The sequence below is a fragment of the Sycon ciliatum genome, chromosome 6 (genome assembly GCF_964019385.1).
Source record: "Sycon ciliatum chromosome 6, ocSycCili1.1, whole genome shotgun sequence".
NCBI classification, from domain to species: domain Eukaryota; kingdom Metazoa; phylum Porifera; class Calcarea; order Leucosolenida; family Sycettidae; genus Sycon; species Sycon ciliatum.
Genome location: NC_088648.1, coordinates 34,163,770 through 34,176,274, shown reverse-complemented (window position 1 = coordinate 34,176,274; position 12,505 = coordinate 34,163,770). Strand labels below are relative to the sequence as shown.

At 48.1% G+C, this 12,505-nt stretch overlaps 1 protein-coding gene across 1 annotated transcript; it reads left to right on the top strand.

Moving 5' to 3' along the window:
* The first annotated feature begins 8,263 nt into the window (after positions 1–8,263).
* On the top strand, positions 8,264–11,047 carry LOC135820257 (uncharacterized). Its single transcript, XM_065333573.1, has 2 exons — positions 8,264–8,383; positions 10,439–11,047. The coding sequence occupies exons 1-2, from the start codon at positions 8,264–8,266 to the stop codon at positions 11,045–11,047; spliced, it is 729 nt and encodes a 242-aa protein (XP_065189645.1).
* Positions 11,048–12,505: the final 1,458 nt, after the last annotated feature.

The window sequence follows — 12,505 nt, the reverse complement described above, 5'->3', positions numbered from 1 at the left end:
GTAGTATGACTGTACTAGTCTTGTACTTGTACTTAGTGTTCAGCTGTTGTGCGATTGTGATGGCTCTTCCAAGAGGAACACCGATGATCTAGACAGAAGCTAGCCTTTACTTGTCTACTCCGTTAATTAGGGTCAAGTCTGCGCTGCACATGCCGCTGTCAGAGGAATCGAGAACAGGCCTTCTGCAGTTAGATTACCCAGTGAACGAGACCACTTAGTGTACTGCAGTGTACGTCACTAGCGCTGGTTCTGATGTTAGCTGACGATATCATGACCTACACCAGCAGTTCTGATGTAGCTACCATCAACCGTGTCCTCTCCATTGCAGTGTTCGGAGTAGCGAAAATTCAGGCAGGCAAGGGGTTAATCCTCAACGTGCAGAAACCCCAGGTTCTGGGCATCTCCGCCGGAAGGCGGAACAGACTAGGGTTTGAAGCAACATAGTTACAGGTCGTGGCACACCTCTGGCTCAAACCAGCACAGCCAAATACTTTGGTATTTGTCTGGACGAGCGCTTGAACTGGGCAGGTCAAGTGGCTGCTGGAGTGAAGAAAGTGTCCTACAAACTCCGAGTCTTGCGCCACATCAGAGCAGACATCACCTGTGCACAGTCCCTCCTTTACTACAGAGCTCTCATCGTACCTGACCAACTCTACGCCTCGAACGCCTACCTCGCCAGCCTCAAACAGATCTTCATCAGACTGGATAAGCGCTCCATCCGGTGTATCACAACCCAGCCCTCACGTGCCAACAATATGCACTTGTATGCCCAAATCGGCATCTGTCCTGCTGTCGATCGGGCGGATTGCAAGTCTGTTGCGGCTTCTCGTGCACCGTAATATTCACGGTTATGTCAGTTTGTTGCTCAAATCACGCCTGGAATACAGTTCGCTGCCCCGTACCAGCAGAGGTCAGGATGCCTGCAATCTGCGCTTTCCCACCATCCGTAATACTTCGGGATCTCACTGACCGGTATGCTGCTAAGTTCTGAAATCTTTTGCCCTTGTCCATAAAGTCTTTCCCTGCCATATGCCGATTCAACCGTCTAATGCTAGGATGTGTCTTATATTTTATCCGTTTGGGGATGCTTGTCCTTGGATTTGCAATGCATTACCTAAAACAAACCTAAAATAGATGTACTTCAGAATCTCACAGCCTAGCATTCCCCTCTAGTTTTCCTTCCCTAGCACATCTCAATTCTCACGTCCACTGAAAGTTTACGTTCATGACCAATGTTAAGATAATATAAGTAGATAATCCTAGACTCACTGTTTTCTTCAGTCTCCTTTATCTAGGATAACTAATCTTGTTCTGATCTTTTCTCCCTTCCCATCGTCATCCTAACATTGGGCATGATTGCCAATTTGACTTGCGATGTAAAAATCAATACAGTACAATACAATACTTTCGTTAGGGATATCCACCATGCCAAACACACAAAAGCGGAACATATTCACCCTGAGGCCCTAATCTCAGGCCCTCCACCGCCTCAACCGCATCCTGTTATGTTCGACAACCTGTCCCGTGACGTCATCCAAAAATTGCTTTGCACACTCATGGACCAGTAGGGCCTTCTGGTGTAGATGCAGATAATTGGCGGAGAATGGTCACTGCCTTTTCGGCAGCATCGGACACGCTGTGTCACTCCCTGGCTAGTTGCACACGCCGTTCGGCCACTACATATGTGGATCCATTATTGCTCGATGGGACTGATTGGAGACTTAAAACGAAGCGATATCTTAAATGTGATGGAATTGTTACCTGAACAATGCGTGGCTGATGGTAAGGGAACGTAAGGATCCAAATGGTTGTACAGACGCTTGTGCACTGTACATTCGCACACTTTAGAAACCACCCTTAGAAGGCTGATTCCTTGTGCACTTGGCCGGGCTTTACATTGCAAGGTCGGTGCCCAGCATGTGCTCTCACACTGCTCTGCGGCAAAATGCACGTTTTTTCTGAAAACGGTGACGTTACCAAAAATTCCGCCAAGGTCGGGCATATCTGCAGATTGTGCAGAAGAGATCCGGAGTTGCACACTCTTTTTTGTCTAGTAGTAATAGTAGTACATGTAGTAGAATTTATTATTTTACCAGGGAACTCCCAACAGGCGTTGCCTTTTTACTGGGAACCGTAGGAGTTCATCCATATCATATCTACTCTCGATGCTCTAGACAAACACACACAATGTTATGTATAGACACATGGTTGGTATGTTGGATTGGTTGGTTTTTATTCTTTCAGTTCGTTGCCTCAACAGTACAAAGTACAAATATCAAGAGAGACGAACGAAAAGAGAAAGTAAAACCGAGCAGAAAGGAAGATGCAACTGAAAGGAAACAAAAACGGAGAGAAACAGAAAAGGAATGTGGTCTGGGCGGATTCATGAACCATTACTAGAGCGGGGCATGAACAGAAGGGGCAAATCCGTCGATATTCATGTTTAAAAAACACCAAGCCTTATCTTATTTTCTACATACATGTAAGAGATAAGACCAAGGAACTACAAGTTACCTTTCGCTATACTGTCCATTAACACCACCCGTTACTAAACAATCAGCTCATGCAATAACGTTGGACGACACTGACCGACGGTTCTGGGTCTACTGAAGTTCTGCAACAAACTGGCCCACAGCTCTAGCACATATTGGATGCGCAGTCCAACAGCCTTTCAACTTGGAAGGTTCTAAGTTATAGAAATAACATAAGGAGGGGAGGGTGAGTGCAATTTTATTTTATGATGGCAATGAACAGATTCAGCTGAAGCGACATGTTAAAGTTTTTTAAAATTCCTAGCCTTACGTGCATGCACATGCATGCAGACTATAGTATAGACCGCCTGGAACCTCCCTGTTTTACATGACAATGACGTACTATACTGGGCATAGCCAAACACATCCACATCAACACACCTTGGTTTTGACATTTGTACCTCTCAACGTCATGTACATGACACTGTACAGTCATATAAATGATGTATTTTTCTTCCTGGGGTAAGACAACTATTTTACTGGCAAGATAAGTCCATACACACGTAGATGTGAAAAGCAGAGACACCATGAAAAATACAACACACACACACACACACATGCCTACACACACACATGCCTACACATACATGTACATGCACATGTAAAAGACCAACACACAACGTAATGTAATATACTCATGCTTGCACAAACACATAATCACACATGCACGCACGCATGCACGCACTCCAATCATCCACCGGCTTGTTGCTGCCTGTATTCTTGTGCATACCTTCTTGTCCATTCCTTTGCTGTTTGGGCGAACAAATCAGGATCAATCTGGTGCGCGTTTCCAACTTCTCCAGTTAAGTGTGAGAGACATGAGTACGGGTCATCCAATAAATTTTGAATCGTTTCAAATAAGCTTACCATACTGTTATGCCAAGGGCCCGAATTATGAGCATCAACATTCCTCAACAAACACCACTCGCATATCTTGCTATGTCGCTTGACGATCGGATGGTAAATCTTGGTGATGAAAGTCACGTCGGGCAACACGAAGGGATTCTCGTCTATGCATTTCAGCGTTATGTCAAAGACACCACCTTCATACGGGCTACCTTTCGGTCCAAAGACAGTAGCGTCCCAGTAAAGGAAATCATCATCATGATTTGCTTTGATGTAGCATCCATCAGGTGGACTCCTTTCCAGCCTCTCAAACTGATTTCTGATGTCCTTCCTTGCCAATACCAAGGCTTGATCATAAATTTCGTCTTCAGTTTCTGAACTAATCCATGCTCCATCCGCCATGTCTAAACCGTCTTGACGCCGTCTACGTGTGCACGAAGATAGACACCGCCTGTACAAACACCTTATTCTCCTAGCCAGCAGAGTAACCACTCTGATAATGCTGCGAAAGAAATTGGCGAGTGTCATTAGTGCCTGATGGTGGTAATGACTCGGTAATGCAGTGATCCAGGCGACGCGGGGCTAATAGTAATGTAGTAATAATAACAATGACAAAACACAAGAGAGGAAGATGTACTGGAAGTACGTGTAACAGCGAATTTTCCAGTGTTCAAATAATTATTATTGTACTTGTTTGCAGGTAGGTGCTGTGGGATTGATTCGACTAGTAGTACGTGTAGTAGATGCTGGGTGGCATGGCCGTTCCACCAGGGTTACTACGTACAATGACATGATGTAATCCACTAGTACTGTCTGTAGTAGTAGGCAAAGACTTCAAGCACGTGCACGCAGGGCTTCCAAACATCAGCTGATGAAAAAGGGATGCAATCAGATGCTGACTGAAAGCGCAGGCTACATCAGTGTACGTGTTCAACGGATACCGAAGGATGTACCCAGAGTGCTGAAAGTGCTCAACACCACAAAGGCAGAGCGTAATACACAACAGAACAACAAGGACAATCAAGGCTTGTTTGCTGCTACTTTAAGTTTCATGCTTACGCAATCATCAGGCAACATGAAGATCGGGTGCCGACCATGCCGGTATATATGCCAGGAGAGGGTGGTATAAAAAGCTGTGTGAGACTGTGGGGGCTAGCGCAGTAGCGGTGGTGTTTTAGGCAGGGGGCTGTGTGCAGAGTGTGTGGTTGTCGAAGGCAGCGCAGGGCTAGCAGTGCAGTGTGAGCGCGAAGTGTGTGGCTGGTGTGGGCAGGAGGTGGTGAACAATGCGTGTGGATGTTGTAGGCAGGAGGCTGTAGAGCTAGCAGTGTGATAATAGCGCAATGTAAATGGATATGTCTGGTGTGGGCAGGGTGTTATGAGCAAGGTGTGTGAACGTGAATGGTGTGGCCAGGAGGCTGTGGAGATATGTTTAGGTGACACCGTGGTTTTTTAGGAGATACTTGTTCTCGTGTCGGCACTTGGACACCATTTCGGAGCGCTTGTTGAGGCTGGACGGTGACCCTAGCGTGTTCAGGATGTGATACTTTTCTCTGGTACAGAGGGAACACCGCTTCGTGATGTTGGAGTATGCCCGGGCGCGATCTTTTATCCTCCATTCGACTTCGTATTGGGCGTTGGATTTCTTCAGCTTCCAGATGTAGTTGGAGAACTCAGTGCAGCTGGAGTACTTCTCGTATCTTGTTGTAGTCATGTGGTTGGCATGGCGTGACTTGAATGGTGGCGCCGACATACCGGTGTATTCCTTTTTGGTGGGGCCTGACGTTATGGATGCCACATATATCAGCTCCGTCGTTTGGCATTCACCGTTGAGTGGACAAGATGGCTTGTCTCGGCAGTTGCAGGGCTTTTCCGGTTTTTCCGTTTGCGGGCAGAGGACCGCTTTGTCGCTCGGAAAAATATTCACAAAAAACACCATCAAGATAAGCTACAGTTGCATGCCAAATATGGCTGCACGCATCAAAAGCCACAACAAAGCGGTCCTCTGCCCACCATTCACGTTCACACACCTTGCTCATAACACCCTGCCCACACCAGACATATCCATTTACATTGCGCTATTATCACACTGCTAGCTCTACAGCCTCCTGCCTACAACATCCACACGCATTGTTCACCACCTCCTGCCCACACCAGCCACACACTTCGCGCTCACACTGCACTGCTAGCCCTGCGCTGCCTTCAACAACCACACACTCTGCACACAGCCCCCTGCCTAAAACACCACCGCTACTGCGCTAGCCCCCACAGTCTCACACAGCTTTTTATACCACCCTCTCCTGGCATATATACCGGCATGGTCGGCACCCGATCTTCATGTTGCCTGATGATTGCGTAAGCATGAAACTTAAAGTAGCAGCAAACAAGCCTTGATTGTCCTTGTTGTTCTGTTGTGTTCAACGGATATATGGCGGCGTGGTGTGACTGACTGTGTGCGACGGGCTGGCAGGACAGTGATTGCCTCAGGGGCCTCTTGGCAACTGAGTCTTATCTTGGTCTGCCGCGTAGGCCAGTTCGCTTCGTGGTCCGTTCCCCGTCACGTCACTATGGGACAAGTACAGTCAGCCGCAGTATCTTTGTTTTGTGGCACATGCGATAACTAACTTTTCTGGTGTTAGACTGACTGCTGTTTTTTCCGTCCAACTTTTTTCACACGTGCTACATACATGTCCCAGCCATGAGTGCGTGTCGTCATCACCTGACCTTGTTATCATTTTTGTCACTTAGGGTATGCCACGTTTCTATGCAGAATGAGCGCGATTGCGCCAGTTTAGCCCTATATAGATCAATCTATTCTTGTTATTCTTTCAATCAACATCATACACCTCCACTGATGAGCTCAGGAGAAGCGAAACAGCTGTCTGGAGGTCATTGTAAAATATCAATCTATATACCGGAACTGTCTTCGCTATGGTGATGATGATGTGAGTGCAGAGTTTGGATAGGCGAAGAGCGCAATGTGGTGATGTTTATTATTATTAGAAGCTTCTCCGCGTGGGCATCAATGCAATGTAGATATACACAGCATGTGTAACAGTTTTACACCTACTTTCACCACTCACACCTTATCACCTTGTGTCACACCTACTCTCATATATATAACCAGTATATTGAGTAATAAACGCTCCCTTCTTCCTTCGCTCAATGAAGAACTATTACATTGGTAGCAAGAGGATGGATCTCCATCCCCTGTGGTCGTTCGTGGGCCTAGTTCTGGCCTCGGCTATCAGCTCTATCGTCGTCAGCATCTGGATCGTCAACCGTCTCCGGAAGGAAGCTCTACCCTCTACTCTGTCGTCACCCCAGTGTGTTCCTGAGTCTCGTGCTTCAGCTTCCCAGCCTGCACCGCGTGATCGCCCACACGTCAAGGAGTCGCCCGTGTTCACCGGAGATCCCACCACGTTTCGGGAATGGGCATTTGCCGTCGAGTTGGCCTTGGTTTCGTGGCGCTTCGCGGATCCTAAACTTGAAGCTGAGTTTGCAGCCAGTTATATCGCTGGAAATCCGCGTCTGTGGTTGATGACTTCCCTGGAAGCCGGCGCTGCATACCCAGATTGGTCGTCCTTGAAGAAGGCATTAGAGGCGGCTTACGGTGTGAAGTACGACCAAGAGAGAGCTCGGTGGAGTTTGTTCTCCCTCTCCCAGCGCGGCGCCTTAGGAGACTACATCACAGAATTCTCGCGGCTCAGTTTTTTAATCACTGACCTGGATGGCCACTCTCGCGCAGTACTATTTGTCAGGGGCCTGGCCCCGGAGCTCAGGCGTGAAGTCATGAAGGAGCATCTTACAACCCTGCAGAAGGCGACAGAAGCAGCGCTTGCCGTATCGCAAGTGATGCCCTTCATTACGGTACGACAGCAGCAGGGGAACCTGGTACGTCGTCCACTGTCGGTTCCTGGTCCCCGTTCCAATCGCGAGGAAACGGAACGACGATGCTACATATCCTGGTCATCTGGCACGTCAATGTGACTCGAGCCCAAACGCTGGACGCCAGTAATAATAGGGGTGCGAATACCGGCGTGTGAGAGAGCACCCAAGTTCACCGTGCCAGTCACCAACAGGTTTAGTTGCCTGGAGACAGACGACGTGGAGACTGATAATGATGGCGACGACACCCTTGAGTTTCAAGGCCCACAGTGCGTGCGGAGCTACGTCAGCAACATTGCCCTGGATTCGCACGCGCGGGACCACGATCTCCTTGTTGTGAACGGAAAGGTGAACGGCCACCGAGCGACAATGTTAATCGACTGCGGGTCAACACACGATTTTATCTCGGAACGATTCGCAAGAAAACAAAAGATGAAAACGAAGATCGTGGAGGAGGTTCTAAAGGTGGCCTTGGCGGACGGATCAACCAGTTCGCGGCCGCTAGAGACCACCGCCGCTCGCTTGGCGTAGGAGGCTATGGCGATGACCAGCGCCTGACGGTCTTTCCCCTTGATCGATATGATGTGATCCTGGGAAAACACTGGCTGACCCGGAATAATCCAGCTATCAACTACCGCACCAACGAGGTCAAACTGGGTGCCGAATCCCTAATCGCGGGTGAACCCACAGGCGACGCTGCTGTTCCCTCGGAGCTGATGTTCATCTCTGGCAAACAAGCACGACATGCGCTACGGCAAGGCGCAGAGGGTTACCTGGCTTGGCTATCTTCCCCCGACGACAGTTCGTCACATGAGCCTCGGAAGGAGGTACCTCCGGGCAAGCAGCGTGACGTCGATGAGCTGCTGCACAGATTCTCGGACGTGTTCCCCGATGACCTCCCTTCACAGCTTCCCCCAGAAAGGTCGGTGGACCACGAGATTGAGGTCGAACACAACTCAACGCCACCATCCAAGGCAGCGTACCGACTATCCTAGCCCGAGATGGATGAACTACACAAGCAGCTGACAGCCCTCCTGGGTAAAGGATTCATCGAGCCTAGTAAGTCCCCGTACGGAGCCCCGGTGTTCTTTGTTAAGAAGGCCGATGGGTCATTACGAATCGTTTGTGACTGGCGGGATCTAAACAAGATCACTATTAAAAACAAAGCCTGCCTTCCGAACATTGACGATCTGTTCGACACCGTCCAAGGGGCTCGCTACTTTACGAAATTAGACCTCCGTTCGGGATACAATCAAATCAGAATTAGTGAAAAATATGTACCCAAAACGGCAATTAATACCCCCTTTGGACATTTCCAGTTTCGGGTAATGGGGTTTGGTCTAACCAATGCACCTGCCACATTCCAGGCCTTGATGAATTCAATACTGCAGCCCTATTTACGTGATTTCGTGGTCGTATTCCTTGATGATATCCTGATCTTCAGTAAAACATGGAGCGAGCATTTGAGGCATGTCAGCACTGTTTTGGAAACCTTAAGAGCCAACAAGTTATTCTGCAAACCCTCAAAGTGTGAATTTGGGTTGCGGAATGTCATCTTCCTAGGCCACAAGCTGAGTGGTTTATCTATCTCTCCCGACCCAAACAAAATTGCTGCGGTTAAGGAGTGGCCTGCGCCGACCTCTATAAAGGAAGTGAGACAGTTCTTGGGTTTCGCGAACAATTTCAGACGGTTCATTGATCACTATTCCATGATTTCGAGACCTTTGGAGGAAATCACAGGGAAACACTCGCGTTTTGAGTGGACCAGGGCACGTCAGTCTCCATTTGAGAAACTGCGGAAGGCCTTACTGAGTGCACCCGTATTGCGACTTGCTGATGTTGAAAAGCCATTCAGAGTAGAAACCGACGCTAGCGATTTCGCTATTGCTGGGGTTCTCCTGCAGCAAGGCGAAGCAGGAAATCTCTGGCATCCAGTCGCTTATGCTAGCTGGAGACTGTCCTCCGCCGAGCGCAACTACACAGCCGGAGAAAGAGAAACCCTCGCTCTAGTCCAAACCCTGAAGTGTTGGCGAGTGTACATCTTTGGGCATTTTGATGTGTTCACGGATAACATGGCCGTTGTACACCTGAGAACCAAACCTACCCTCACCGAAAGGGAGGCCCGTTGGGTAGAGTTACTGGCGGATTTCGACTTTACGGTCAATCATAAACCTGGAAGGGACAATGCGGCTGCTGATGCCTTGTCTCGTCGTCCTGACCTTCAGGCGGGCGAGATCTCAGTAGTTCAAACAAAACTGACTGCTGCACAGTGTAACGCTCTTGAGTTTGCTCTGGCAATTGATGTTCAGTTCTCGAAGACGGAAGCAGAAGCATATCAACACAATGCAGAGTTATGGCCTATCATCCAGAGGAGGCGTCGTTCTTCGAGTGACAACGTTCACCAGGCATACCTCTGGGATGGTGACGCCCATCATCTTTACTTGCGATCTTCCCCTAGTAACAGATTATGCGTTCCCAAATGCGCACTTCGACTACAACTCTTGCAGGCGCACCATGACTGCATTGCCGCAGGTCATCCCGGCAGGGACAGAACGTATTTCCAGCTCGCTCGTCACTTCTATTGGCCGCGCATGGGGTTGGATGTTAAGAAATTTGTTAAATTGTGTGATGTCTGTCAGCGCGCTAAGGGTGCTCAATTAAGGTCTGGGCTTCTCCAGTCACTTCCTGTGCCCGAGCAACCCTGGGACCATATTACCATGGACTTCATCATGGGTGTACCCAAGTCACCCGAAGGTCATGATGCAATTTACACATTTGTAGATAGACTCACAAAATGTGTTCACCTAGTACCCACAACGGCAACCATAGATGCCGAAGGCAGTGCCAATTTGTATATTCAGCATGTTTTTCGTCTTCACGGTCTTAGCTCTTCTATAGTGTGTGACCGTGACCCACGATTTACGGCCCAGTTCTTCCAGGAAGTGTTTCGTTTGCTCGGTACTAAGTTGTCATTTTCCACAACTAATCACCCTCAAACAGATGGACAGACAGAGCGAATGAACAGATTAATTGCCGATATTCTCAGGTGTTTTGTTAACCACAAGCAAGATAATTGTGCCGCACTATTACCCATATGTGAGTATGCCATCAACAATTCCCAGCAAGCATCCACTGGTAATTCTCCCTTTTTCTTGAATTATGGTTTTAACCCGAAGGTGCCCGCAGACTTCATTCTGGGAACGGGAGCGCGGAGAACTAGGCCAGACTGGATCCAAGCCAGATCTGATGCGCTTAAGAAAGCGCAGGATAGTATTGTCGCGGCTCAAGCCCGCCAGGCCCTGTATGCCGACAGGGGTAGGAGTCCTAGCCGTCTCAAGGTGGGAGACCTGGCCCTGGTCTATAGAGACTTTCTGATATCACCGGAGGCCCGACAACAGCCATCGAGGAAGCTACAACCAAAATGGTTTGGGCCTTTCCGCGTCGTTCGGGAGGTGGGCTCGAACGCCTACGAATTGGAGCTGCCGTCCGTTTTCCGCTGTCATCCTGTAGTCAACGTCACTGCCCTGCGACACTACGAACAGAACACCATTCCCAACAGACGCCAGCCAGTGCCCCCTCCGTTTATGGATCTGGACGGAAACACCCGCTATATGGTGGAGGCCATCCTGAAGCACAGAGATGACCGGGGTGAGCGCCAGTACTTGGTGCATTGGAAGGGTTACCCCGTTGGCGAGGCAACATGGGAGCCCATTAGTAACTTGGTTGACGAGTCAGGTAAAAACATTGTCCAGCTGCGGAACTATCTCACTAGTCTACGCAAGTGATAGCATGGTCTGCAGCTCCTCCATGTTGTGGTTATTTGCGTTCAGTTCCTGACATTATTGAGTTTTTTTTAGTTACACAGGCTTCCGGTCCTGACAATTGGGTATTCTGTTGCTCCTTGCCACCTGCTACATTGCTACACCATTATGATATTACTGTATTCCATGCTCTTGGGTTCCGTGATTAACAATTGGTTAAAGCCACGGAACTTTCCGTTGGGGAGGGGATGGTGTAACAGTTTTACACCTACTTTCACCACTCACACCTTATCACCTTGTGTCACACCTACTCTCATATATATAAGCAGTATATTGAGTAATAAACGCTCTCTTCTTCCTTCGCTCAATGAAGAACTATTACAGCATGTACAGCTTTCGCTTAACCCGAAGCGACAACAGCCAAACAGGATATTGATGGCGATATAAAACATATGCGATATAAAACGCGTGACGAAAATAGAATACAATTCAAACAAGGAAACGAGCAGCTCAACCGAGTTGAATTTGAATTTGCTGATCATTATCAGGGTTCATCTGTGAGCAGCAACATATGTGGTGATGTGGTGTATTGGATTCCCTAATGGCCGGGTCGTCGCTACTTCGTCTGTATGCTAAATATCAATTTATAAAATTACCATTGGCTTTGCCCTTGAACTTGAAGCCTCGGGCCTTATTCTTGCGTGTACAAGTATGTTCAACGGAGAGAGGTAGAACTACAGCGATCATGGATGAAGGAGATCGTGATACATGACGTCGAAAGCGCTCTCTTATCGATATTTCAGCTCTAAATGTACTTAGTATAATTATAGGGGAGATTTAGCGTGTGCTTACTGGTTCTAGATCTGCACCAACCGCATCTACCTCTGAAAATAGCCTGTCCCTGCATACATTCACGCGGTTATTACTCCCGCTATCATAGTATTATTATCATATACATGTACATTGTAGGGGTGAAACGAGTGCCAAAATCGAGGACTCGACTACTAGTTGAGAAAACGAGCGAGTATTCTAGCGAGTACGAGTATTTTACTGACAACATAAACAATGCACTGCACACATTCTCGCCACACCGAACATAGTAAAAAGCACTGGACTTTCACAAGCACTGGACTTTCAACCCGCAGCACTTGACGCAGACGCGGGGTCACACAGTGGTTTTTTTTTTTTGCAGCTCATGACTGCCGCGGCTTGACGCATTTGTCTACGTCACAAAATCACCATGAAAACTCAATGACGACACGGATTCCCACGGAAACCGGCCTTTTGCTTATTATACAAAAAAATTGTCAGACAAAGTTTTCGAATTTTTCATTGATTTTTGATGACAAGAAGACGAAAGGTCCACGCGTGCACGATCGTTGTTGTTTCTTTCCGAATTTGAAGCCATTTTCAGTTTTAGTGTCATGGATCAGGCAAGAAAAGTCCGCATCACAGCTGTGTTTCTCCTGACTTCGCCATGCT